The sequence below is a fragment of the Pan paniscus genome, chromosome 7, assembly GCF_029289425.2.
Source record: "Pan paniscus chromosome 7, NHGRI_mPanPan1-v2.0_pri, whole genome shotgun sequence".
Taxonomy (NCBI): Eukaryota; Metazoa; Chordata; class Mammalia; order Primates; family Hominidae; genus Pan; species Pan paniscus.
The window spans coordinates 82,680,099-82,707,848 of record NC_073256.2 but is presented as its reverse complement, the minus strand read 5'-3'; the positions used below and the strand labels follow the sequence as shown (position 1 = coordinate 82,707,848).

At 41.9% G+C, this 27,750-nt stretch overlaps 3 protein-coding genes across 5 annotated transcripts in view; 2 read left to right on the top strand and 1 right to left on the bottom strand.

Annotated features, from left to right (window-relative positions):
• The window catches only part of PPP1R42 (protein phosphatase 1 regulatory subunit 42), a 68,104-nt gene extending 61,908 nt beyond the window's left edge, over window positions 1-6,196 (top strand). Inside the window, exon 9 of the mRNA XM_034966178.3 lies at window positions 5,974-6,196. Within this exon, the coding sequence (XP_034822069.1) occupies window positions 5,974-5,997 (24 nt within the window). The 3' untranslated portion in view covers window positions 5,998-6,196. The remainder of the gene's footprint in view (window positions 1-5,973) is intronic.
• A 2,362-nt stretch (window positions 6,197-8,558) lies between these two features.
• Window positions 8,559-26,009, top strand: TCF24 (transcription factor 24). The gene is made up of 2 exons (XM_034966181.3): window positions 8,559-8,948; window positions 22,143-26,009. Exons 1-2 carry the CDS (start codon window positions 8,559-8,561, stop codon window positions 22,254-22,256), a joined length of 504 nt encoding a protein of 167 aa, XP_034822072.3. The 3' UTR covers window positions 22,257-26,009.
• Window positions 21,856-27,750, bottom strand: part of MCMDC2 (minichromosome maintenance domain containing 2) — a 79,070-nt gene continuing 73,175 nt past the window's right edge. The window contains exon 14 of one of the 3 annotated variants that reach the window (XM_055116628.2): window positions 21,856-22,206. In XM_055116628.2, coding sequence (XP_054972603.1) covers window positions 22,184-22,206 — 23 coding nt within the window. In that variant the 3' untranslated portion in view covers window positions 21,856-22,183. The remainder of the gene's footprint in view (window positions 22,207-27,750) is intronic. The other 2 variants (XM_055116619.2, XM_055116624.2) reach the window with 2 other exon arrangements.

The window sequence follows — 27,750 nt, the reverse complement described above, 5'->3', positions numbered from 1 at the left end:
CAAAAAAAAAATACAAAAATTAGCTGGACATGGTGGTGCGTGCCTATAGTCCCAGCTACTTTGGAGGCTGAAGTGGGAGGGTCACTTGAGCCTGGGAGACAGAGGCTGCAATGAGCTGAGATCGCTCCACTGCACTCCAGCCTGGGCAACAGAGTGGGACCCCATCTCAATAAATTAAATAAATAAATATCCATACCAGAAAGTAACTTCATTTATATATAAAACATGAGACATCTGCCATATGCTGGGCAACACTGAATATAAAAACTCAAATGAGATAATCCTGATCTCAAATATTTTGCCACAAGCTAGCTGGGGAGTCAAATATGATATAATTACTCTATAGTGTGATAAATGCTATGGGCTTTAAAAACCAGATCCTAATACATCTTATAAATTTTGCATTAAACTTATTTTTTCATTTATAATCAATACAATGATTGCTCTATTGATCCTTCCAACCAAATAAGATTAGTGATCGCAATATACTAAAGGCCAATAATAGCATATTTCATTGAGAAAGTAAACAGAGCCAGGGGACATACTTTGGAATCGTTTTCCTTTTCCCAGAACTGCCTGCTGAAGGTCAAGTGGGCTTATCATGACACCCTCTTTGAAGAGTCCCATCGAGGGATGATGATTTAGAATTGCCTAGTACAGCCCACCTCAAGAAGCCCTGTGACCATTACTGCTGCACTGTCCTACCCCTATTCCCTGCAGAGTGGCTCAGGCTTGCTGGGATGCAGTCTTAGGAGAGAGAAGGTCTGTGGGTATGGAAAATGCTTTATTTGGGGAGAAGTGAAAGGACATGCAGGGAGTCCTCGTTTTGGTCTTGCCTCCTCTCCATTCACAATAAAACAGGAGCTATGTGAGACATTTACTGCTTATGTCCATTGTCATTATCACCAAACCATTGCCTACTTGTCCATAGCACCACAATAGTTTCTTAAAGATTTACACAACTGTTATCAATTCCACAACAGTGTTCTTAAGTTTTGTTTCTTTGCCAAGCATTTTGAAAAATCTTGCTAGTATATCATCAAGGAAGAAAATAAAACAATAAAAATGTACACAGCCTCAGAAAACAATGTTGATGAATTCTATACATTGCCACGTGCATTGTTAGATCAATAGTGAGCTGTGGCCCATTCCACATATTCTGTAGCCCCAAGCAAAGCTCAAGTCACTAGGAGTACACTGATAAAACATCAAATAAATCACTCTACCCTCATTTTCCTAACTACGAACACTAAATACAGAACTAAATGCATTTTTTAAAATACAAACTACTATGTACTGCAAAGATAGGCTATCCTAAATGAAGCCTGCAAACCAAAAGGGTTCTGTGAGAACATAAGAATGTCCTGCCTCTGCCACCATCAAGTGAAGCCAATTATGTTCAATCCTGAGTCTTCAATTTTATCCTGTGAAAAAGCATTACATAAATTTTTAAATGCTTATTATTTCCTCAGGCAATACTTTCACCTTAGGTATGCCAAAATATTGTTTTAGTATATCAAAAGATTTAATCCGTATTAAATGAGATTATCAGTTCTACCTCTCTTTAATAAAAGGTAATCAAATATATTACAGAGTTTCATCAAACTCTGATACAGATTTTCAGGGCATGCCTTTTGCTAATTTTAGCAATTTAACATAAATCTAGGAGATAATCAAAATAAAGCTAGAAGGTCAGTAAAGTGTTAAAAACAAAATACTCAGCCTAAACACAAAGAACAGATTTTTAGTTTCTAGAAAATTGATTAAAGCTACCCCTTGCCTTAATTACTTTAAGGGAAAGAATGAGCTGGCATCAGCAGACGTGTCCCTACACTCTATATTTAATATTCAAGGTGGGGAGCCTGCTCAGAGGTAGAAATAAGCTTACAGTGCATCTTCCAAAAAGCTAAAGGTATGTGCCCCACACTCCTTTAGGGTTCTACACACTGGGGGCTGTGCCTGTATCCTATGTGGAGCCAGTGAAGCAACATCTGTCCAAAGACAGGGGAATGTTTTCCACCTCTTTTATAAATGTGTGCAATCTGTGCTCATGTATGTTTATACAAGCCTGCTTTCTCTACTGGGAGGAAAAAGTCAGACTCATTGACGTTGTTTTTGACCCTCAAACTGAACTTGATACTATCAATGTATACTTTAATTAAAGATTAGGTCAAACCTATTTTTTATTTAAAGGCTGATTCTGAACAAATGCCTTCACTGTTCAATTTTTAAAAATATGGTATTAAACAAACAAAAAAGTACACATTATTGCTTCTTTCTGTGTTTGTCACAGTAAATACTTCTGACAGATGTTTCCTCTCTTTGCAAACATGCTAGGAGGTGCCTGAGCCTTAGTAATTTTAAAATAGACATTAAATGCATTTATATATTGCATATAAAATCCACCGAGAATACTGTGTAGCACCATACAATGAAAAACTAATTGTTACTTGATTATTTAACTATCTTTCAAACCCAAGCAATGTTAATAGAGTCAATCCATCTCTTTTGTTAATGTAAAAATAGTAACTTTCTAGCTGGGTAAAAATGCCCTTAATTTCAGATACCTTTAAGGAATACAAATCACTGGGACCCATAATTCACAGGAAATATTCACTGTATATTATTTAGCTATTTATAAAATACCTAGTACCCTTTGTTAGAATATGGAAGCATTAGGTTTCTTTGAATTAAAAAGTGAACTCGAATAACAGTTAAAACAACTTTCCTTCACCACTGTTAAGGTTATATTTGAACAGTTGTAACAACAGATCTATGTGCTTAGGAAGGAATTTTTAAAATTCAGATATTTTTAGTCACAAAACTCTGGAATGATGTTATATAAACTCACTTGCAAATTTTGCTTTGTTAAACATAACAGTCTATTTAATTTTATATGCAAAATAAGCTTATGTGTATCAGTAATGTAGGTATAATGTTAATATTTGGATTTGCAGTTCTCAAAGAACCATTTTGAAATTAGGATACTCCCCTCTTTCCCAAAAAAAGCACAATAGTGGTAAGCAACAGTGTTTTTAGGCTGGGTGAGGTGGCTCATGCCTATAATTCCAGCACTTTGGGAAGCTAAGGAAGGAGAGAGGATTGCTTGAGGCCAGGAGTTCGAAACCAGCCTAGGCAACACAATGAGACCTCATCTTCATAAGAAAAAAAAAATTCAGGTGTAGTAGCTTGTCTCTGTAGTCCCAGCTACTCGGGAGGCTAAGGTGAGAGGATTGCTTGAGCCCAGGAGGTTAACGCTGCAGTGAGCCGCAATTGTGCCACTGCACTCCAGACTGAGCGACAGAGCAAGACCTTGTCTCAAAAATCAAAAACTTTTTTTAGTTAAAACAGACTAGTTTTAGTTAAAACAAGCTAGTTTTTGTGACTTCTGATCTCAACTCTGTCAATGGTTTACTCTGTGAACAAGAGTTATATAAGATCTAATTCAAAAGAATTATATTATTTTCCATTTTAAAATGCCTATATTTTGAAAGCTGAATCTTCATTATCCAAACAATTTTTTTTTTTGGAGACGGAGTCTCGCTCTGTCACCCAGGCTGGAGTGCAGTGGCGTGATCTTGGCTCACTGCAAGCTCTGTCTACCGGGTTCATGCCATTCTCCTGCCTCAGCCTCCCGAGTAGCTCGGACTACAGGCGCCTGCCACCACGCCCTGCCAGTTTTTTGTGTTTTTAGTAGAGATGGGATTTCACCGTGTTAGCCAGGATGGTCTTGATCTCCTGATCTTGTGATCCACCCGTCTCGGCCTCCCAAAGTGGGGGGATTACAGGCGTGAACCACCGCGCCCGGCCTATCCAAACAAATTTTAAAAGACAATGGAACTCTTTTAAGAATAGTATAAGCCCCATTTTATAGATGGGAAAATGAGGCTTGAAGAGGTACAATCAGAAGGACCCAACGTCACACAGTTGCCATGAGCAGGGCTAGGACTTGAACACAGCTCACTGACTCCAATAGCCAACCTCTCAAGTACTCTGCTGGGGACTCTCAAAGAAAACCACCCTTAGGAACAGGAAGGGATAATAAGTGAGAACAGGTGAGGGGGTGACTAAGGTGAACTGGTAAGCACATGCCCAACTAAAGGCAACTGTAGCTATTCAGCTCCACAATGGTGTGGCCAGATGGACATGCATCGCACTAGCTGGCAAGTGAGATATCTCGATTATGAAATCATCTGATTTTTAAATATTTAACTTTTTCTTAAAAAATAACATGTACTAGAATGGATAAAAAGAAAAAACAAAAGCTGGTAATGCTGGCTAGGATAGGGAGCAACTGGAACTCTTGTGTACTACTGGCTGGAATGCAAAAATAGTACAGACACTTTGGACAGTAGTTTGACATATTCTTTTATTATGTATTTATCTTTTGAGAGACAGGGTCTCATTTTGTTGCCCAGGCTGGAATGCAGTGGCTCAAACACAGCTCACTGCAGCCTCAACCTTCTGTGTTCAAGCAATCCTCCTGCCCCAGCTTTCTGAGTAGCTGAGACTACAGGCATGTTCCACCACGCCCATCTAATTTTTTTAATTTTTTTGTACAGACCGGGTCTCACTATACTGTCCAGGCTGGTCTCAAACTCTTATACTTAAGCAATCCTCCTGCCTCAGCCTCCCAAAGTGCTGGGGTTGCAGATGCGAACCACTGTATCCAGCCAGTTTGACATATTCTTATAATGTTAAGCGGGCGTGGTGGTACATGCCTGTAGTCCCAGCTACTTGGGAGGCTAGGGTGGAAGGATCACTTGGAGGATCACTTGATCCCCGGAGTTCAAGCCTGCAGTGAGCTATGATCACACCACTGCACTCCAGCCTGGGCGACAGAATGAGAGCCTCCAAAAAAAAAAAGAAAAAAGAAGGTAAACATACATTTAACACTTCTAGCAGCTAGTGGTTCACTCCTGGTTATTTTCCCAAGTTAAATGAAAACGTATACTCACAAAAACCTGTACCTGAACATTTATAATATTATTCATAATCACCAAAAACTAGGAACAATCCAAAGGTTTTCTTTTTTTTTTTTTTTGAGACGGAGTCTCACTCTGTCGCCCAGGCTGGAGTGCAGTGGCGCAATCTTGACTCACTGCAGTTCCAAAGGTTTTCATCTGAGGAATGGATAAACAAACTGTGGTACATCTACACAATGGAATACTATTCAGCAATACAAAGGAATGAACTAGTGATACACTCAACAACGTGGATCTCAAAAGCATTATGCTAAGTGAAAGAAACCAGACTCAAAAGGCCACATACTATATAATATGCTTCTATTTGTATGACTTTCTGGCAAAGGCAAACTACAGAGCCAGAAAACAGATCAGTAGTTGCCAGAAACTGGAGGTGGGAGAAAGGGTTGACTGCAAAGGGTCAGCACAAGATAATTTTGGAGAATGAGAGTAATGTTCTGTATCTTTATTGCATTGATGGTTATAAGACATATGTTTATGAAAGCTTGCTGAGCTGGGTGAATTTACACTGAAAAGGGTGAATTTAACTATGTAAATTACAATTTAAACAATGAGAGAAATAGTTGAAATGTGAAAAAAGTACCAATTAATCTACTGTTTTATATACATATAAAACATTTATATATAAAAACAATATGGAATAAATTGATATGTATGATTATTTTGCATTATAAGGACAATCTGGGTGCAAAATATAAGAAGCCCCAGACACCTCAAATTTGCCTCATCTTAGACCTGGTCCACCTTCCCTCTAATATTATTTCCATACCTCTCACAAATCATAGATTTTTCACATTCTTCGCTACACCAAGAGGAAAATCTTTGTTTCTGCTTCCTTTTCAAAGCCCGACAAGATTCACACTGTTTGGTGATTAATCATTAGCCTTTAATATTGTTATTGTGTCCTAGATTCTGTATGTTTGCTACCTTTTAGGGATACTTTCATTTTTTTAATTTAATGCTTTTTTTTCCCTCTCTATAAATACAGGAATCTCTCTTTGAAGCAATCTGAAAGCTTGCTGACAAAAAATGATGTGCATGAACCTCACCTCTTCCATAACCCCGAAGAAAAAGAAAATTTGTTTGTGGAAAATGAGTAAATTCAGCCTCAAGTGACAGGAAACGTTTGATTTTGTTTTTAACCTTATAGGACTAGGCAACAATATCTTTTGTGGGTTTGTAGCTTTATGGTATCTCATAATATAAGAAAAATTTTTAAGTTATTGTTTGATTTGCTGCTTTATAGAATCTGAAACATTGCTTTCCACCTGTGAATTCAGGGATCTAGTTGCTTTATTCCTCATTACATACAATTTACTGGGAAAATATGTACTTTTTCATTCAGCAATAGAAGTCCCTTCGACGGTGCGATCACAGCTCACTGCAGCCTCAACCTCCTGGGCTCACAAGATCTTCCCGTCTCAGCCTTCGGGGTAGCTGGGACTACACATATAAGCCACTGCACTGGGCCCCTTTTTGAATCAATAGAATATTGGTGTACTTCTTTCTAAAGTGTAAATCTAATTACAGTTATTGGGTGGGAATTGAGATGAAAGTCTAAGTACCATTCTGACTCACTGATGTACTTAATTTGTGGGCCAGTACATCCAAATAGTGCCACCGGGACTGCTGACGGCTTGGTTACAGTAGTTCCAACTTAGAAATCTACTGGAAAGTATGAAGTGATCGTGCATATACAAGAGCGCCATTTCTGTAGTGACATTTTAAATTTGATATTCCGTTTGACCCCAAAGAATATAAGAAAATATCCTGCTCTTGGCTTGAGCCCGAGAGTTGGAGGCTGAGGTGAGCCGAGATGGCACCACTGCACTCCAGCCTGGGCGACAGAGACCCTGTCTCAAACACAAAAACAGAAAATGTCCTACTCGGAGAACTGCAGGCATTGTTTCGAGTGTGTTCTAATTATGTTGCTGGAAAGTACTTAGATTTCACCTACGAAGGCGACGGGTCCAGGACCTGCAGAAACCGCTGCGGATTGGGGCGGCCGGGGGCCCACGGCTTCCTGGGGCGGCTCTGAACAGGCCTTGGGGCGCAGCGTCCGCTTTCTAAAGAAGCCTGGGATCGGGTCCTGCCTCGCTGCAAGTCACGCTTCCCGTGGGTCCACAAGTGCAAAACCAGAAAAGAATGTTTCGCCCAAATAATTAAAGAGCGGTGGCCCCCGCGGGGGCAGCGGAGGCGGTCAGCAGGGTCCCCGTCCCCGGGGAGAAGTGCCCACGATCCAAGGGCTGTCTGCTCTAGGAACTTCTTAAAGAATTACAGACACTGAGAGCATTCGGGGTCTGGTAGGAAGTGCAGTGTATCTCCCAGCTTTAGGGTAACTAGGACAGCATGAATCTTTTACCTTGTGGTAGAATAAACGGCTAGCGCCTCGATGTGGCGCGCTCGACTTTTCCTCACAGAGCCTAAAAGTCACGCTCAACCAAACTGCAGCGTTCCCGCCTCAGCTGGGCACCAGCCTGGAAGCGGCCTGGAATCAGACTGGACTCGAGGAGGTAAGACCTCGGCAGCGCGAGGTTAACCACAGGCCTCACCCGCGGCCTCCAGCCCGGCCCCACCGCAGCCGGCGGCAGACACCCCAAACTCTCCACACGCCGCCCTCAGCGAGGCGCCTCGGGGAAAGCAGCGTGAGGCAGTGAGCCGAGGGGCGGGGCCAGGAGGACGCCCCGCCCCCGAGCCCGCCCCGCCCCCGAGCCCGCCCCGCCGGAGGGTTTGATTAATGACCCTCTAAGCCGCCTCAGCCCCCGGCGTAGCCTCTCGGGTGGGCCAGGTCCTCCGCCCGACCTGCCTTAGCCGGTCGGAGCACACACGCCTGGCCGCGGGGCGCCCGCATAAAAGTCACAGCCAGCGGAGGTTGGAAACAGCCGTCGACTTGGGCATCGGCCGGACGAGGATGGAGTGACCAGCGCGGCCCTGGCCACACAGGCCCTGCTCCACGCCCCTCGCCCGCCCGCACGACGGAGCGGAGTTCCACTCAGCCGCTCCAGGAAAGGTGAGGGGCCCGTCAGACGCGTACTGCGCAGCTGTCGGGCTCGGAACGGTGGCGGGTGCCGTACTCCGAGGTGAGGCTAAGGGTCCCCCGCTCCTCGGGCAGAAATCCCCCCTGGCGTGAAAGGCCGAGGGCGGCTGGTGAGCCGTGGTTTTCCGCGGCGTCGGCGAGAAGGAGCCGCGCCACCTCTCGTGCGTGCCGGGTTGGATAAAGTCACCCAAGCGCGAACGAGTGCTGATCCTGAGCTGTGCTTCCGAGATCTTTCTTCCCTGGTAGAGTAGACCTTTTGCTTAATTTGCCCCTGAAAAGCAAAGCCGGCACTGCGCCTCTTCTTATCCTTCTAGGAAGCCCAAGAACTCCGGAGTTCCGCAACTCTCCCCAGACGTCCGGAAGCAAATCGCGTCCCAGGCAAAACGAGCTCGCTTGAGAGCGCCCTTAGCCCCGTTGGGCTGCTGGTGGGCGCACGGGGAGAACCAGGGGGCTGCGCCTCTCGGGTTAAGCCCGACCGCCCCCCGGCCTCACCGCACCTTCGGTCCTTCGCAGCGCGCGCGGCGCGGGAAGCTGCCATGGACCGCGGCCGCCCAGCGGGCAGCCCCCTCAGCGCTAGCGCCGAGCCCGCGCCCCTGGCCGCCGCCATCCGCGACTCGAGTCCCGGGCGGACCGGGCCGGGGCCGGCGGGCCCCGGGGGCGGCTCGCGTTCCGGGAGCGGGCGGCCGGCGGCGGCGAATGCGGCGCGGGAGCGCAGCCGGGTGCAGACCCTGCGGCACGCTTTCCTGGAGCTGCAGCGCACGCTGCCGTCCGTGCCGCCCGACACCAAGCTGTCCAAGCTGGACGTGCTGCTGCTGGCCACCACCTACATCGCGCATCTCACCCGCAGCCTGCAGGACGACGCCGAGGCGCCGGCGGACGCCGGGTTGGGCGCCCTGCGCGGCGATGGCTACCTGCACCCGGTCAAGGTAAGCGGGCGGGGCGCACCGCGGGGCTGGGGCCGAGACCAGGACACCTTGATCTGCCCTGCCAGTCATCGTCTTGGGTAGATGCTCTAATTCCTTTTCGGGTGAGGCGGGAAGCCGACCGGGAGAACGACCTCGGCCCGCGAGGGTACTGGTGGCAAGGTCCCCGCCGCGAGAGCCTGCTCCTTCGCAGTTCACAGGTGGCTGGAGAGGCGTTTAAAGCCGGGGTGGCTTGGTAAGAGTCTCGCAGGCCTCTTATAGGATGCCTCCGAAGGATTTTTGTGCCTACCAAGGTGAGAAATGGGGGCTTGGTTGCACATCCTGATAATGTTTAATATCTGAGTTATATGTATGACCCTCTGAGAGTTTTTAAGCATCTTTTATTTACGTAATTACGCTTTGATTTTTATGGGATATTTGAAAGATTTCACTGGAGTAATGGCCCTAAGTGATTCTAGGAAAACACTGTTGAAATTTTTTGGTAAAACTAATAAGAACAAATGAGACCATTCTGCATCTCTATGGAGTAAAATTTCAGTCCGTTTAAATAAAGGTTAAATATCATAGACTTGAAAGCTACCAAAAGTGTTAGAAAAAACTAGTGTTTTTAAATACGTTCGTAATAGATTGGCATGTATGTTGAGTGAATTGATTACTAAATTCAAAGTCTCATGTACAAAATTAGACAAGAGAATCCATTTTGCGTAATTTCTTTACATATTGGTAAAATGGTCACAGTTTTCACTTAACATGGTATATATGATTATGCTTCGTTACCTATTGCAGTATTCAGTTTTTGCATCATCCTCCTCTTCTAGATTTGATTGTTTTGAAACCTTACACTGATTTTTCTGTTCCAAATGCATCATCTCATTACTTGCTAAACCTAAATTTTCAGTTTTGGCTCCACCACCCTGAAATATTTGGCCACACGCGCGCATACACACACACACACAAATGCAAAGTTAAGACTTAAGACTTAGCTTTAAGTATATCAGTGTTCAATAAATTATTTAATATGGTAAAGCACACCCTCTGATATTAACTGAACTTACAATTCTGTGGTAAGTTTTAACAAAATTTACTTTGCAAATATAATCATAATGATAGACTTAAATGATTTCAATATTAAATATGAAGACATTAAATATTATAATTACGATAGACTTTATTTCATTTGTAAGTTTTATAATCTCAGCAGAAAAGTCATTATTAAGGGGTTTTGTATTACCGTGTTCATTAGATTGCTATTCGAATATACCATTAATATTAAATTTCTTTTGACTTGACATTTGCCATATACTCTAAGGAAGTTTATTTTAACGTTAAGTAGACTGTAATACAAAGAGCATCTGTTAAATACTTTATGGGAGATATAATTCAGAATGAGAAGTCAGGATGCTTTTCAACTTATTTTCTTGGAATGCTTTTTTTGAATGAATAATGTTGGAAGCATCATTTCCATGTAACAATAAGCATAGCAAGCGTCTTTTTGCACTTGATTCATGTACCAAATGTTTTTGTAATCATAACTGTTTTGATTTGTAAATATTGATTGTTTTTATTTTAAAAGACAACTCTAGAGATAATGATCCAAAGCCAAGGATTATTTTTTTAAATGAAATTAATGTTGCTTGAACAAGTGACTAAAATCAAGCATGTTTTAAAATCAAACATTTATTGAATTCCTACTATGTGCAAAGCACTATTTTAGGGGAGTGAACACAATAAGACTCAGTCCCTTTCCTATATGAACATATTATTGAGACAAAGACAAAGAAACAAATAACAGTGTTGGAAGTGAGAATGTTATATTTTCCATAAAAGAACTATAATTATGTGCTACGGAAGTTCAGAGGAAAGAGATGTTATGTACATAATTGAAACCGCCTGTTAACTGTTAACACATTATTTTACAGACACTACCAAAATGTTTAAACATTGTCTACCTTTGATTAATGCGAAAGAAATTAAAATATCCTAACTATTTATACTTTTATGGTCAACTAAAGGCTCATTATAAACTATTGTTTTGTAAAAAGTGTTCTAAAATGACTTCATTTTTCTGCCTTACAACATAGTGTTAGGTCTTACCCTGATGATCAAAGCTTTTTAAACATTTCAAGGCCATTATTTTGAATCATCAGTCCTTATTATCAGTATTGTTAGCACATTACCACTGTTGGGGATTTACTTTAAGAGCATTTCATAGCAAGACTTCCTCTCTACTAAGAATTTTAAAAATTAGGTGGCTGTGGTGTGTGCACCTGTAGTCCCAGCTACTGGGGAGGCTTATGCGAGAGGACTGCTTGAGCCCAAGAGATTGTGGCTACATTGCACCACTGCATGCCTGGGCAACTGAGCAAGACCCTGTCTCAAAAAAGAAAACAAACATCTCAAATGAAACTGGAAGTTTAAGAGACTGGGAACCTGGTGCATAGCCTGAAATGGCAGTTTTTAATCCCTGTGGGGTATGAGCAATTTATTTCCATCAGCATCAGCTGCCCAAAAGGCAGTGATTCGCTAAGAAACAGGAGTGTATTTCAGATCTCTACATTGGCAGAAAAACACAGATGACTTTATTATTGTGCCCCTTATTTAATAATCATTGTCTATGATAGGTAAACAATAATTGAAAAAAATAGATAACAGGGTTTTGTTACTTTTGAGTCACTTAATTAAGTGCTTTTTTGTTGTTGTTGTTGTTTGAGATGGAGTCTCTCTCTGTCACCCAAGCTAGAGTGCAGTGGTGCGATCTCAGCTCACTGCAACCTCCGCCTCCCATGTTCAAGTGATTCCCCTGCCTCAGCTTCCCGAGTAGCTGGGACTATAGGCGTGCATCACCACACCTGGCTAATTTTTGTATTTAGTAGACACGGAGTTTCACCATGTTGGCCAGGATGGTCTCGATCTCCTGACCTCATGATCCACCCACCTCAGCCTCCCAAGAGCTGGGATTTTTAAGGTCTTCAGTTTCAGGTTCAGTTCTAGTTAATTATGAGTTTGCTAAATTTTCTAAGCTTAATGAAACTACAGTAAATGGTTTTAAAGATACCCTATGAGGGAAAGTAGAGCTAAGTAAGGATTGTGTTAATCTGCACAATCCTGAAACAAACTGTTGAAAAGAAAATGTAAATCAGTCAACTGGCTTTTTTGGCATCCTGATGACATGCAACCTAACCAATATTCTATGTGCATTTTAATTTCAGACTCTTAAAACTGTGTGTCTACATTAAATTAAGTTCAATAAAATCATTACAAGCCTTTTTGAAAATCAAGGACACAATATTCTTAAAAAAGAATATTTATTTTATTAATCCATGAAAAAGGAGGCAAAATTCCACATATACAATTTTAGGTTTGCTTCGTTAATTTTATCCTAGCAAGGATGAAATAGACGCCTTCATTTGTCTCCACACTTGGCTGAATGATTTAGAGCAATTCTTTTTTTTTTTTTTTTAGCAATTCTTAACACAGTGGGACCTGGATAGCATGTAAGAGGACCACCAGTAGAGCATTCAGTAGTATTTTAATTTTATTTGCTTTCAAGTGTATTTAGTTCATATAATTCTCAATTTACATTTGACATTTGAGCATGAGATTTTTATGCTTATGAAAATGGGGCAGGTAAAAGGTTTCAAAGCACTGGTATATAATGTAGCCACAAATTCTGCACTTAAAGTTGATATCTGTGCTACATTATTCACTATATGTATTAGTCTGCCATAACAAAATACCACAGACTGGCTCTTTTAAACAACAGAAATTTATTTTCCCACAGTCTGGAGACTGGAAAATCCAAAATCAAGATGCAGGGTTTAGTTCCTCAGAAGGGCTATCTTGCTAGCTTGTAGATGGCCCACTTCTCTCTGTGTTCTCACTTGGCCTCTACATGTACACTGAGAGAGAGAGAGATTCCTCTTTTTTTTTTTTTTTTTGATATGGAGTTTCACTCTTATTGCCTAAGCTGGAGTGCAGTGGTGTGATCTCGGCTCACTGCAACCTCCGCCTCCTGGGTTCAAGCAATTCTTCTGCCTCAGCCTCCCAAGTAGCTGGGATTATGGATGCCCACCACCACGCCCAGCTAATATTTGTATTTTTGGTAGAGACAGGGTTTCACCATGCTGGCCAGGCTGGTCTTAAATTCCTGACCTCAGGTGATCCACCCACCTCGGCCTCCCAAAGTACTGGGATTACGTGAGCCACTGCATCCAGCCTTTTTTTTTTTTTTTTTTTTTTTTTTTTTTGAGACGGAGTCTTGCTCTGTCGTCAGGCTAGAGTGTAGTGGTGCGATCTGGACTTACTGCAACCTCCGCCTCCTGGGTTGAAGCAATTCCCATGTTGCCCAGGATGGTTTTGATCTCTTGACCTTATAATCTGCCCGCCTCAGTCTCCTAAAGTGCTGGGCTTACAGGCATGAGCCACTGCCCCTGGCCCGATTCTCCTCTTCTTAAATGGGTATTAGTCCCTCATGAGCTAATCTAACTCTTTTTACCTCCCAAAGGCCTGGTCTTTAAATCCCATCACCTTAGAGGTAAGAGCTTCAACATGTGCATTTTGGAGGGACACAAACATTCAGTCTGTAACACTACAGCACTGGGGTCTTCAGCATAATGAAGGACTTTAATCTGATATAACAATGCCAGATCTTGATATATCAGATAAACCTCACTCCAGTTTCTAAAACATTAGTTTGGCTGGGCGTGGTGGCTTACACTGTAATCCCAGCACTTTGGAAGGCTGAGGCGGGCAGATCACTTGCGGTCAGGAGTTTGAGACCAGCCTGGCCAACATGGCAAAACCCCATCTCTACTAAAAATACAAAAATTAGCTGGGCATGGTGGCACATGCCTGTAATCCCAGCTACTTGGGAGGCTCAGGCAGGAGAATCACTTGAACCCAGGAGGCGGACGTTGCAGTGAGCCAAGATCTGCCACTGCACTCCAGCCTGGGTGACAGAGCAAGACTCCGTCTCAAAAAAAAAATAAAAATAAAAAACACATTAGTTTATCTTTGGCAAAGATCCCAGGAACAGGACCACTGACAATGATACACCTAGAATGTATAGGAATGCATATGTATTATTTTTAAAAATTGAGTCCAGGCATGGTGGCTCACCACCTGTAATCCCAGCACTTTGGGAGGCTGAGGCAGGAGGATCACTTGAGCCCAGGAGTTCAAGACCACCCTTGAACTCAAAGCAACATAGTGAGACTCTGCCTCTGCAAAAACAAACAAACAAACAAAAAAACAAGTTTTTAATTAGCCCAGCGTGGTAGCGCGCACCTGTAGTCCTAACTCAGGAAGCTGAGGCAGGAAGATTGCATGAACCCAGCAGGTTTAAGCTGCAGTGAGCCATGATCACACCACTACCACTCCAGCCTGTGCAGCAGAATGAGACCCTGTCTCATAAAAAAATAATAATAATAAAATAAATTTAAAAAAATAAAAATTAGGACTTTGGTTGGTTGCCACAGAACAAAACTTTCCAGATAGTATCACATGCCTACTTATTCTTTATGGCTATGTTTTACATTTGGAGTCCCAGTTTAGGTGAAAATAACTGTGCTCACAAGTGCAATGAGAGTTTATATTATTCCATCTAAGATCTAACTCTGCTTACATTCTATTAACTCTGTAACAGAAGTAATAGTCCATTCTGACTTAATTGGTCTGGGGTGTGACTTTGCCATCAGTATTTATTTAAAGCTCTCTGGGTGAGTCTAATATTAGCAACTTGGGCTGCGAACCCAGAGCTCTTAATGTTCTTTGGCATGTTAATAATTGTACCTCTATTTGAGCACTGTGGATTATCTGCCAGGCATTTAAAAACATTTTATGGTGCTATGTAACTAGCAGTTGGCCTGTGTGTGTTCGCTGATGAAGATAAGTAGCCTGCTTACATAAGGCAGCACTTGCTCCCTGGAGAGTGTGGGACCAGATTGCTGACCTTTAGGAGTTGTATTTTTTTTTTTTTTTAGTCCCTCTCTGTAGTAAAAAAAACAAAAGTAGTATTCTAAGGATCTTAGAACTTAACTGATTATATGACACCTGCCTCCCTCCCAAAAGAGTTTTATTCTGAAAGAACTACTCATGTAATATGTTTTTTCATCATTATGTCTGTCTGGCAATAAATTATATTGTTTGAGAGATTGCCCACCATAAAGATGAATTTAGAAAAATCACCATCAGTAATTCAAATGTGATGATTACCAAAAGGTTAGAGCTAGATGATGTCGGGGGGAGGAGCCAAGATGGCCGAATAGGAACAGCTCCGGTATACAGCTCCCAGCGTGAGAGACGCAGAAGACGGGTGATTTCTGCATTTCCATCTGAGGTACGGGGTTCATCTCACTACGCAGTGCCAGACAGTGGGCGCAGGTCAGTGGGTGCGCGCACCGTGCGCGAGCCGAAGCAGGGCGAGGCATTGCCTCACTTGGGAAGCGCAAGGGGTCAGGGAGTTCCCTTTCCGAGTCAAAGAAAGGGATGATGGATGCACCTGGAAAATCGGGTCACTCCCACCCGAAAATTGCGCTTTTCGGACCAGCTTAAAAAACGGTGCACCACGAGATTATATCCCGCACCTGGCTCGGAGGGTCCTACGCCCATGGAGTCTCGCTGATTGCTAGCACAGCAGTCTGAGATCAAACTGCAAGGTGGCAGCGAGGCTGGGGGAGGGGCGCCCGCCATTGCCCAGGCTTGCTTAGGTAAACAAAGCAGCCTGGAAGCTCGAACTGGGTGGAGCCCACCACAGCTCAAGGAGGCCTGCCTGCCTCTGTAGGCTCCAACTCTGGGGGCAGGGCGCAGACAAACAAAAAGACAGCAGTAACCTCTGCAGACTCAAATGTCCCTGTCTGCCAGCTTTGAAGAGAGCAGTGGTTCTCCCAGCACGCAGCTGGAGATCTGAGAATGGGCAGACTGCCTCCTCAAGTGGGTCCCTGATCCCTGACCCCCGAGCAGCCTAACTGGGAGGCACCCCCAGCAGGGGCACACTGACACCTCACACGGCAGGGTATTCCAACAGACCTGCAGCTGAGGGTCCTGTCTGTTAGAAGGAAAACTAACAAACAGAAAGGACATCCACACCAAAAACCCATCTGTACATCACCATCATCAAAGACCAAAAGTAGATAAAACCACAAAGATGGGGAAAAACAGAACAGAAAAACTGGAAACTCTAAAACGCAGAGCGCCTCTCCTCCTCCAAAGAAACGCAGTTCCTCACCAGCAACGGAACAAAGCTGGATGGAGAATGACTTTGACGAGCTGAGAGAAGAAGGCTTCAGACGATCAAATTACTCTGAGCTACAGGAGGACATTCAAACCAAAGGCAAAGAAGTTGAAAACTTTGAAAAAATTTAGAAGAATGAATAACTAGAATAACCAATACACAGAAGTGCTTAAAGGAGCTGATGGAGCTGAAAACCAAGGCTCGAAAACTACGTGAAGAATGCAGAAGCCTCAGGAGCCGATGCGATCAACTGGAAGAAAGGGTATCAGCAATGGAAGATGAAATGAATGAAATGAAGTGAGAAGGGAAGTTTAGAGAAAAAAGAATAAAAAGAACTGAGCAAAGCCTCCAAGAAATATGGGACTATGTGAAAAGACCAAATCTACGTCTGATTGGTGTACCTGAAAGTGACGGGGAGAATGGAACCAAGTTGGAAAACACTCTGCAGGATATTATCCAGGAGAACTTCCCCAATCTAGCAAAGCAGGCCAACGTTCAGATTCAGGAAATACAGAGAACGCCACAAAGATACTCCTCGAGAAGAGCAACTTCAAGACACATAATTGTCAGATTCACCAAAGTTGAAATGAAGGAAAAAATGTTAAGGGCAGCCAGAGAGAAAGGTCGGGTTACCCTCAAAGGGAAGCCCATCAGACTAACAGCGGATCTCTCGGCAGAAACCCTACAAGCCAGAAGAGAGTGGGGGCCAATATTTAACATTCTTAAAGAAAAGAATTTTCAACCCAGAATTTCATATCCAGCCAAACTAAGCTTCATAAGTGAAGGAGAAATAAAATCCTTTACAGACAAGCAAATGCTGAGAGATTTTGTCACCACCAGGCCTGCCCTAAAAGAGCTCCTGAAGGAAGCGCTAAACATGGAAAGGAACAACCGGTATCAGCCGCTGCAAAATCATGTCAAAATGTAAAGATCATCGAGACTAGGAAGAAACTGCATCAACTAACGAGCAAAATCACCAGCTAACATCATAATGACAGGATCAAATTCACACATAACAATATTAACTTTAAATATAAATGGACTAAATGCTCCAGTTAAAAGACACAGACTGGCAAATTGGATAAAGAGTCAAGACCCATCAGTGTGCTGTATTCAGGAAACCCATCTCACGTGCAGAGACACACATAGGCTCAAAATAAAAGGATGGAGGAAGATCTACCAAGCAAATGGAAAACAAAAAAAGGCAGGGGTTGCAATCCTAGTCTCTGATAAAACAGACTTTAAACCAACAAAGATCAAAAGAGACAAGGCCATTACATAATGGTAAAGGGATCAATTCAACAAGAAGAACTAACTATCCTAAATATATATGCACCCAATACAGGAGCACCCAGATTCATAAAGCAAGTCCTGAGTGACCTACAAAGAGACTTAGACTCCCACACATTAATAATGGGAGACTTTAACACCCCACTGTCAACATTAAACAGATCAACGAGACAGAAAGTCAACAAGGATACCCAGGAATTGAACTCAGCTCTGCACCAAGCGGACCTAATAGACATCTACAGAACTCTCCACCCGAAATCAACAGAATATGCATTTTTTTCAGCACCACACCACACCTATTCCAAAATTGACCACATAGTTGGAAGTAAAGCTCTCCTCAGCAAATGTAAAAGAACAGAGATTATAACAAACTATCTCTCAGACCACAGTGCAATCAAACTAGAACTCAGGATTAAGAATCTCACTCAAAACCGCTCAACTACATGGAAACTGAACAACCTGCTCCTGAATGACTACTGGGTACATAACGAAATGAAGGCAGAAATAAAGATGTTCTTTGAAACCAACGAGAACAAAGACACAACATACCAGAATCTCTGGGACGCATTCAAAGCAGTGTGTAGAGGGAAATTTATAGCACTAAATGCCCACAAGAGAAAGCAGGAAAGATCCAAAATTGACATCCTAACATCACAATTAAAAGAACTAGAAAAGCAAGAGCAAACACATTCAAAAGCTAGCAGAAGGCAAGAAATAACTAAAATCAGAGCAGAACTGAAGGAAATAGAGACACAAAAAACCCTTCAAAAAATTAATGAATCCAGGAGCTGGTTTTTTGAAAGGATCAACAAAATTGATAGACTGCTAGCAAGACTAATAAAGAAAAAAAGAGAGAAGAATCAAATAGACACAATAAAAAATGATAAAGGGGATATCACCACTGATCCCACAGAAATACAAACTACCATCAGAGAATACTACGAACACCTCTATGCAAATAAACTAGAAAATCTAGAAGAAATGGATAAATTCCTTGACACATACACTCTCCCAAGACTAAACCAGGAAGAAGTTGAATCTCTGAATAGACCAATAACAGGAGCTGAAAGTGTGGCAATAATCAATAGTTTACCAACCAAAAAGAGTCCAGGACCAGATGGATTCACAGCCGAATTCTACCAGAGGTACAAGGAGGAACTGGTACCATTCCTTCTGAAACTATTCCAATCAATAGAAAAAGAGGGAATCCTCCCTAACTCATTTTATGAGGCCAGCATCATTCTGATACCAAAGCCGGGCAGAGACACAACCAAAAAAGAGAATTTTACACCAATATCCTTGATGAACATTGATGCAAAAATCCTCAATAAAATACTGGCAAAACGAATCCAGCAGCACATCAAAAAGCTTATCCACCATGATCAAGTGGGCTTCATCCCTGGGATGCAAGGCTGGTTCAATATACGCAAATCAATAAATGTAATCCAGCATATAAACAGAGCCAAAGACAAAAACCACATGATTATCTCAATAGATGCAGAAAAGGCCTTTGACAAAATTCAACAACCCTTCATGCTAAAAACTCTATTGATGGGACGTATTTCAAAATAATAAGAGCTATCTATGACAAACCCATAGCCAATATCATACTGAATGGGCAAAAACTGGAAGCATTCCCTTTGAAAACTGGCACAAGACAGGGATGCCCTCTCTCACCACTCCTATTCAACATAGTGTTGGAAGTTCTGGCCAGGGCAATTAGGCAGGAGAAGGAAATAAAGGGTATTCAATTAGGAAAAGAGGAAGTCAAATTGTCCCTGTTGGCAGACGACATGATTGTATATCTAGAAAACCCCATTGTCTCAGCCCAAAATCTCCTTAAGCTGATAAGCAACTTCAGCAAAGTCTCAGGATACAAAATCAATGTACAAAAATCACAAGCATTCTTATACACCAACAACAGACAAACAGAGAGCCAAATCATGAGTGAACTCCCATTCACAATTGCTTCAAAGAGAATAAAATACCTAGGAATCCAACTTACAAGGGACGTGAAGGACCTCTTCAAGGAGAGCTACAAACCACTGCTCAAGGAAATAAAAGAGGATACAAACAAATGGAAGAACATTCCATGCTCATGGGTAGGAAGAATCAATATCGTGAAAATGGCCATACTGCCCAAGGTAATTTACAGATTCAATGCCATCCCCATCAAGCTACCAATGACTTTCTTCACAGAATTGGAAAAAACTACTTTAAAGTTCATATGGAACCAAAAAAGAGCCCGCATCGCCAAGGCAATCCTAAGCCAAAAGAACAAAGCTGGAGGCATCACACTACCTGACTTCAAACTATACTACAAGGCTACAGTAACCAAAACAGCATGGTACTGGTACCAAAACAGAGATATAGATCAATGGAACAGAACAGAGCCCTCAGAAATAACGCCGCATATCTACAACTATCTGATCTTTGACAAACCTGAGAAAAGCAATGGGGAAAGGATTCCCTATTTAATAAATGGTGCTGGGAAAACTGGCTAGCCATATGTAGAAAGCTGAAACTGGATCCCTTCCTTACACCTTATACAAAAATCAATTCAAGATGGATTAAAGACTTAAACGTTAGACCTAAAACCATAAAAACCCTAGAAGAAAACCTAGGCATTACCATTCAGGACATAGGCATGGGCAAGGACTTCATGTCCAAAACACCAAAAGCAATGGCAACAAAAGACAAAATTGACAAATGGGATCTAATTAAACTAAAGAGCTTCTGCACAGCAAAAGAAACTACCATCAGAGTGAACAGGCAACCCACAAAATGGGAGAAAATTTTCGCAACCTACTCATCTGACAAAGGGCTAATATCCAGAATCTACAATGAACTCAAACAAATTTACAAGAAAAAAACAAACAACCCCATCAAAAAGTGGGCGAAGGACATGAACAGACACTTCTCAAAAGAAGACATTTATGCAGCCAAAAAACACATGAAAAAATGCTCATCATCACTGGCCATCAGAGAAATGCAAATCAAAACCACAATGAGATACCATCTCACACCAGTTAGAATGGCAATCATTAAAAAGTCATGAAACAACAGGTGCTGGAGAGGATGTAGAGAAACAGGAACACTTTTACACTGTTGGTGGGACTGTAAACTAGTTCAACCATTGTGGAAGTCAGTGTGGCGATTCCTCAGGGACCTAGAACTAGAAATACCATTAGACCCAGCCATCCCATTACTGGGTATATACCCAAAGGACTATAAATCATGCTGCTATAAAGACACATGCACACATATGTTTATTGCGGCATTATTCACAATAGCAAAGACTTGGAACCAACCCAAATGTCCAACAATGATAGACTGGATTAAGAAAATGTGGCACATATACACCATGGAATACTATGCAGCCATAAAGAATGATGAGTTCATGTCCTTTGTAGGGACATGGATGAAATTGGAAATCATTCTCAGTAAACTATCGCAAGAACAAAAAACCAAACACCGCATGTTCTCACTCATAGGTGGGAATTGAACAATGAGATCACATGGACACAGGAAGGGGAATATCACACTCTGGGGACTGTGGTGGGGTGGGAGGAGGGGGAGGGATAGCATTGGGAGATATACCTAATGCTAGATGACGAGTTAGTGGGTGCAGCGCACCAGCATGGCACATGTATACATATGTAACTAACCTGCACAATGTGCACATGTACCCTAAAACTTAAAGTATAATAAAAAAAAAAGAGCTAGATGATGTCAATACATACAGACATTTAATCAGGATGTTCTCTTAGTATCATACCAAATATTCTAATATTTATGACTTCTAGATACCGTTTTTTAGCTAGATAAGATGCATAGATGGGGCTGGGCTTGGTGGCTCACGCCTGTAATCCCAGCACTTTGGGAGGCTGAGGCGGGTGGATCACTTGAGGTCAGGAGTTCAAGACCGACCTGGCCAACGTGGTAAAACCCTGTCTCTACTAAAAATACAAAAATTAGCCAGGCGTGGTGGTATGCTCCTATAATCCTAGCTACTCAGGAGGCTGAGGCAGGAGAATCACTTGAACCCAGGAGATGGAGGTTGCAGTGAACCGAGATTGTGCCACTGCACTGCAGCCTGGGTAACAGAGCGAGACTCCGTCTCAAAAAATATAGATAGATAGATAGATAGATAGATAGATAGATAGATAGATAGATAGATAGATAGTTGACACTTTTCATTGTGGTCATTTTACATCTATAGACACATAATACCACACAGAACTTTTTAAAATATAGTGCTCACTTCGGCAGCACATATACTAAAATTGGAACTTTTAAAAATATTTTTAAAGCCCAGGATCTAGTTTTAGGCTTAATTTTGTTTTAGGTATAGTTTAAAATTAAAACATTACGGGCAGATATATTTTTCTACACTTTAACTATATTTATTTTTCATGATTTCTTGCAGTTCTTGTCCATAAGCACACATATTACTTCTAAAATGTTAATCAAAGTCTGAGTATATTTTTGTTTTTTACTGTTAGCATTAATAAACATTTTTTCATGTTGTTTCTTATACTTCATACTTATAATTGTTATTAGCTACATAATATTGCATTTGCATTGGGCTGTTTACAATCTTTAACATTGTAGACCATGTTAATATATGTCATAGATACTAACTTTTGAATTCTTGTTGAAATAATCTTTTTCAGAAATGGCCCATGCGATCAAGATTGTACGTCGGTGCTACTGGTCAGTTTCTGAAGCATTCTGTTTCTGGAGAAAAAACAAATCATGACAACACTCCAACAGACTCACAGCCTTAGGCTCTGGTGGGGGCTGGTAGAAGTGGTGGCTATCGTTTTTAAATACTATGACATAATTCTATATTTATTATATGAGACATAACAAAATTTCTGAAAGTTTACATGTGAACCCATAGTTGGATGTTCAGGTTTATCTGTCTAAATGTGGAATGAAATAATCAGTGTTATATAAAACACACAGCTTATCTGTTCAGTGTGAGAGTCGCTACTATATAGTGCAAGAGAAATTATTAGAAAAAAGAAGTCACATGAAAGCAAACAATTGTGTATATAGCTAAAGAATGCAATATAGATATTGCTATAGTGTATCTGTTACAAACAGAAAAGTTCATATCTATTGGTGCAGTCTTCCTAGTTTAAAAAGATAAAAATCTGTGTTTATAATATACGAGTATTCCTTTTTTGTGAAAATCATACTGTTCTTAAGTTGATCTAAGACACCATTTCAATTGAAGAAAACTGTTGCAGTAATATGAAGATGCAATAAATTCAATAAGTAGTTACTTTTCCCTCTTAGAAAACTTGTTTGGAGTATTAGAAATGGTTTGCTCAGAGGACAGGGCTTGGTCACCTTCCTAGAGGGTTATTCTGTATCTTACAGTGTTTGCAACTTGTGGAAGGCACTGGGAATCCCTGCAGTCCAGTGTGAACAGGAGACCAGGTGTCAGCGGACAGCAGAGTTCACAATGTAGGTGCATGTCACCACACCTGGCTAATTCTTTTATTTTTTGTAGAGATGGAGTCTCACTGTGTTGCCTAGGCTACTCTTGAAATCCTGGCTCAATAAATCCTCCTGCCTCACCTACCAAAGTGTTGGGATTACAGGCTAGAGCCACCGTGCCTGGCCCAGTTTTATTGTTTTAATGTGAATATACTCATAATGTGACAGAAGCATATCTTTTTGCAAGAAAGATATATAATAAAATTCTCTACATATTAATATGTAGAAAAGTACTTGCATATTTAAATATTTGTAAACATATTTACCTACTCATGGAAAGAAATAAAAAGTAAAATGAGATTTGGATTCAGCCATTCACTATTATAACTTATTGAGATAAGAAGTGCTAAAAAGAATCTTTATCCTAAGGAATGAAATCAAAACTTCTTCAAAGTTACCTCAAACTGAATTGTAAACACTAAATTTAACAGCAAGAATTTCAGAAAAATGATTTTCTTGCTAATAATCCTTAAGATTTATTAGTTTGGCTAGTTTTTAAAGCATTTAACTGGGGAAAAAACTATGTGTTGAATAATTAGATTTCTAAGTCATCCTGTTAAATAGTTAGTAGAGCTTTGCCTTTGATGGTATTACTTTTTAATTCTTCTCATCCAGTTACAAGTTGTATTAATGCCAAAGAAGTGTATTTGTTACAGATTTTCACAACATTTTATTAAATTGCTAGATATGATGATAGGTTTTGGTATGTTTACAGAGGAGAAATTGCATATTTTCACTCAAAGATTCAAAGGAGCATGCTGTTTTAATGCTTTAATGGTGAATGGTCATGATAAGAGGTATTATAAAAATAAAGTACTAATTTGAAAATTAGTGTGTTAAATTTGCGTTTCTCTCTTTGGATATTTAACAAACACCGAAGCTACTTTTGAAAATCTTTTTAGACGATAGATACCTACTTGGTGTTAGCTTCTTTTTTACTGCGTTTTTTTTTTTTTTTTTTTTTTGAGACAGAGTCTCACTCTGTTTCGCAGGCTAGAGTACAGTGGCACAATCTCCACTCACTGCAACCTTGGTGTTGCTTGGGTTGAACTTGGGTTCAAGCGATTCTCGTGTCTCAGCCTCCTGAGTAAGTGGGACTACAGGCATGTACCACCATGTCTACCTAACTTTTGTATTTTTAGTAGGAGACAGGGTTTCACCATGTTGGCCAGGCTGGTCTCAAACTCCTGACCTCAAGTGATCCGCCTGCCTCGGCCTCCCAAAGTGCTGGGATTACAGGCACGAGCCACGGCACCCAGCCTCTGTTGTTTTTCGAGATGGAGTCTCACTCTGCTGCCCAGGCTGGAGTGCAGTGGCGAGATCTCAGCTCACTTCAATCTCCACCTCCCAGGTTCAAGCGATTCTCCTGCCTCAGCCTCCCGAGTAGCTGGGATTACAGAGGCGCGCCACCATGCCCAGCTAATTTTTGTATTTTGGGTAGAGATGGGGTTTTGTCATGTTGCCCAGGCTGTTCTCAAACTCCTGGCCTCAAGTGATCCACCCACCTCAGCCTCCCAAACAGCTAGGATTACAGGCATGAGCCACCACTGAGGAAATAATCTAATACACACAAAACATCTCTTTACAGTGGCCAACATGATTCACTTAGAAATGAACACGTGATTTATATTTGTTATCATGACAAGACAAGTGGCTTGTTGGCTCCATGTATAATTATATTGTTCTTATTAGCTGGCAGGGAGAAGAAACCACAAATCAGACTGCTTCTGATCTCAATTTATGTATTAGATATTTTGAGAGATGGCTTAATCTAAATGCTCTTTTCTTACTATGTGTGGGTTACTGCAAATTATATCAATTGTGTATTTTATTTGAAAAGCTATGAACTTTGACTCCTCTAGCACTAGCAGATTCTGTCTTAACCTGGTGACAAATTAATGAGGTTTTTGTTTTTTGTTTTGTTTTGTTTTTTGAGACAGAGTCTCGCTCTGTCGCCCAGGCTGGAGTGCGGTGGCACGATCTCAGCTTACTGCAAGCTCCGCCTCCGGGGTTCACGCCATTCTCCTGCCTCAGCCTCCCAACTAGCTGGGACTACAGGTGCCCGCAGCCACACCCAGCTGATTTTTTTGTATTTTTAGTAGAGACGGGGTTTCACCATGTTAGCCAGGATGGTCTTGGTCTCCTGACCTCGTGATCCACCCACCTCAGCCTCCCAAAGTGCTGGGATTACAGGCGTCAGCCACCGCGTCCGGCTGAGTTTTTTTAAATCATTGCTGGTGGCCGGGTGAGGTGGCTCATGCCTGTAATCCCAGCAGTTTAGGAAGCCAGGGTGGGAGGATCACTTGAGATCAGAAGGTCGAGACCAGCCTGGGCAACATGGTGAAACCCCTTCCTTCTCTACTAAAAATACAAAAAAAAAATAGCAGGGCTTGGTGTGTGTGCCTATAGTGCCAGCTACTCATGAGGCTGAGGTGAGAGGATTGCCTGAGCCTGGGAGATTGAGGCTGCAATGAACCATAATCATGCCACTGCACTCCAGCCTATTATGGCTGGAGGATGTGATTGATTACCTAATTTCCCAGATGATGTAAGACACAGTATAGTATTGCTGTTTTTCTCTGATACATGCACTTTTGATTTTTTCATTTTGTTTTTGTTACTGTCATTTTAAAATAACTCAAAAGCTAAGATTGTACAATTTTAAAAGCACTAGGAAAATACTGTAAAGTTGTGTATCTCAAAGATAATATGTACTTTTGTTATGTGATGCTAGCTGGTGGTCTTATATGCAGCTGTTGTACTGAAAAATAAATGTCGCTTAAATCCTGTAGATTTGCTGCCTATAGACTCTGAGCACTGCACAGATGGCACTGCAGCACAGTTGGGAATGAGGGACATTAAGTATTCTTGCCTAACTACATAAACCTGGGAAAGGTTTCCCTTTTTATGTTTATACAAGTCTTAATTTCAACTCATAAGACAAACCAGCTCAGTGAAATATACCTCAATCACTCAAATGCTTTCATTATAAATTATACCTTAGCATTTTAGCTGTCATAAGGTTTTAAATAATAAACTGAAGAATAATCCTAACTACTAAAGATTATGTCAGTAGTCATTTCTTGTGCATATGAATGTTACTAAAGAATCTCATGCATTCCTGCCCTCCCAGGGCCAAGAAGTATGTCCTAGGGATGAACTTCAATCACTCATCTTCATTTTTTTTAGCCATTAGAAACTGGGGGCCATTTCAAGCAATGTGATGTCTAAAGAAAAATTTATTTTAACCATTTTTATTTTCAGATAGACTCTGAAATCACTAACTTAAAAATGTTAAATGTATGCTATTATAAGGTTGTTTAATTCCATTTTTTTTTTTTTTGAGACAGAGTTCCCTCTGTTGCCCAGGCTGGAGTGCAGTGGCACCATCTTGGCTCATTGCAACCTCCGCCTCCCGGGGTCAAGCGATTCTTTTGCTTCAGCCTCCTGAGTGGCTGGGACTACAGGCGCCTGCCACCATACCCAGCTAATTTTTGTGTTTTTAGTAGAGACAGGGTTTCACCATGTTGGCCAGACTGCTCTCGAACTCCTGACCTCAAGTGATCTGCTCGCCTCAGCCTCCCAAAGTGCTGGGATTACAGGCGTGAACCACTGCACCTGGCCAAAGTAGCTTAATTGTTTATGTAGATGGATATATGATGTGGAACAAAAAATTTTTTAAGGCCAGGTGCAGTGGCTCATGCCTGTAGTCCCAGCACTTTGGGAGGCTGAGATGGAAGGATCACTTGAGGCCAGGAGTTCAAGACCAGCCTGGACAATGTAGTGAGAACCCGTCTTTACAAAAAAATTTTAAAAATTAGCCAGGCATGGTGGCGTGTGCCTGTGGTCCCAGCTACTCAGGAGATTAAGGTAGGAGGATTGCTTGAGCCCAGGAGGTGGAGGCTGCAGTGAGCCATCATTGTGGCACTGCACTCCAGCCTAGGAGACAGTAAGACCCTGTCTCAGGAAAAAAAAAAAAGAAAAAAAAAAAATTTAATTAAGCTGTATTTTTAAAAAGTAGGCCTATGCAAGAGTGTCCCTACTCTGTGTGTAGAACATCTGTACCACCTTGTGGCCATAAGACCCTGTACCAGAGTCATCTTGAAACATGGGCTACAATCAAGTAAAAATAATGGTATGCAATGGCAGAGGCAGGCGAGTCAAGAGAGGAGGAAAGGTGTGAAGCTATTTTCAGATCCCCCATTTAGAAAGAAGAGGCCAGTTCCACCAGTGTCCAGTCCTGCTATAGTGTGTGGTTATAGGGACACACAGGAGAGACTGCCTCAAAGAGGAGACCTGACTTTAGAACCAGACCAGAACAACTAAAGCTGCCAGTGCTGAGCCACACTCGGTCTGAGAGGTCCAGAGAGCAGCCACACCTGGTGTAATGAAGACTGGGCCCAGGTGGTCTTGTTTTCCTCTCCAGCCAGCCAGTGCCAGAGACTGGACACTGGACAATGTCTAGGGTGATGGTGGTAGTGGAGATGGCTTAACAGAAGACAGAAAACTTGCCATAAGCAATGACTACTGGTCTCTCTTCCCCTAACCTATGCAAGCCCACCCAGACTTGTGGCTACTCTAGGGATACACACTTTGCTTACATTAGCACATTCCTTTTCTTTGTTGACAGGAAATAGAGCTTCTTGCAGGAATGGACAGTATGGTTCAGTGGTGGGAGGTAAGAGCTTATTTTTCTTTTTTTTTTTTTTTTTGAGAACGGAGTCTCGCTCTGTTGCCCAGGCTGGAGTGCAGTGGCTCGATCTTGGCTTACTG

Bases quoted from the DNA above. Each gene is read 5' to 3' on its own strand.
- TCF24 (XM_034966181.3), top strand. From the start codon at position 8,559: ATGGACCGCGGCCGCCCAGCGGGCAGCCCCCTCAGCGCTAGCGCCGAG. The intron at 8,949-22,142 runs GTAAGCGGGCGG...AATCTTTTTCAG, and splicing joins GCTACCTGCACCCGGTCAAG to AAATGGCCCATGCGATCAAG.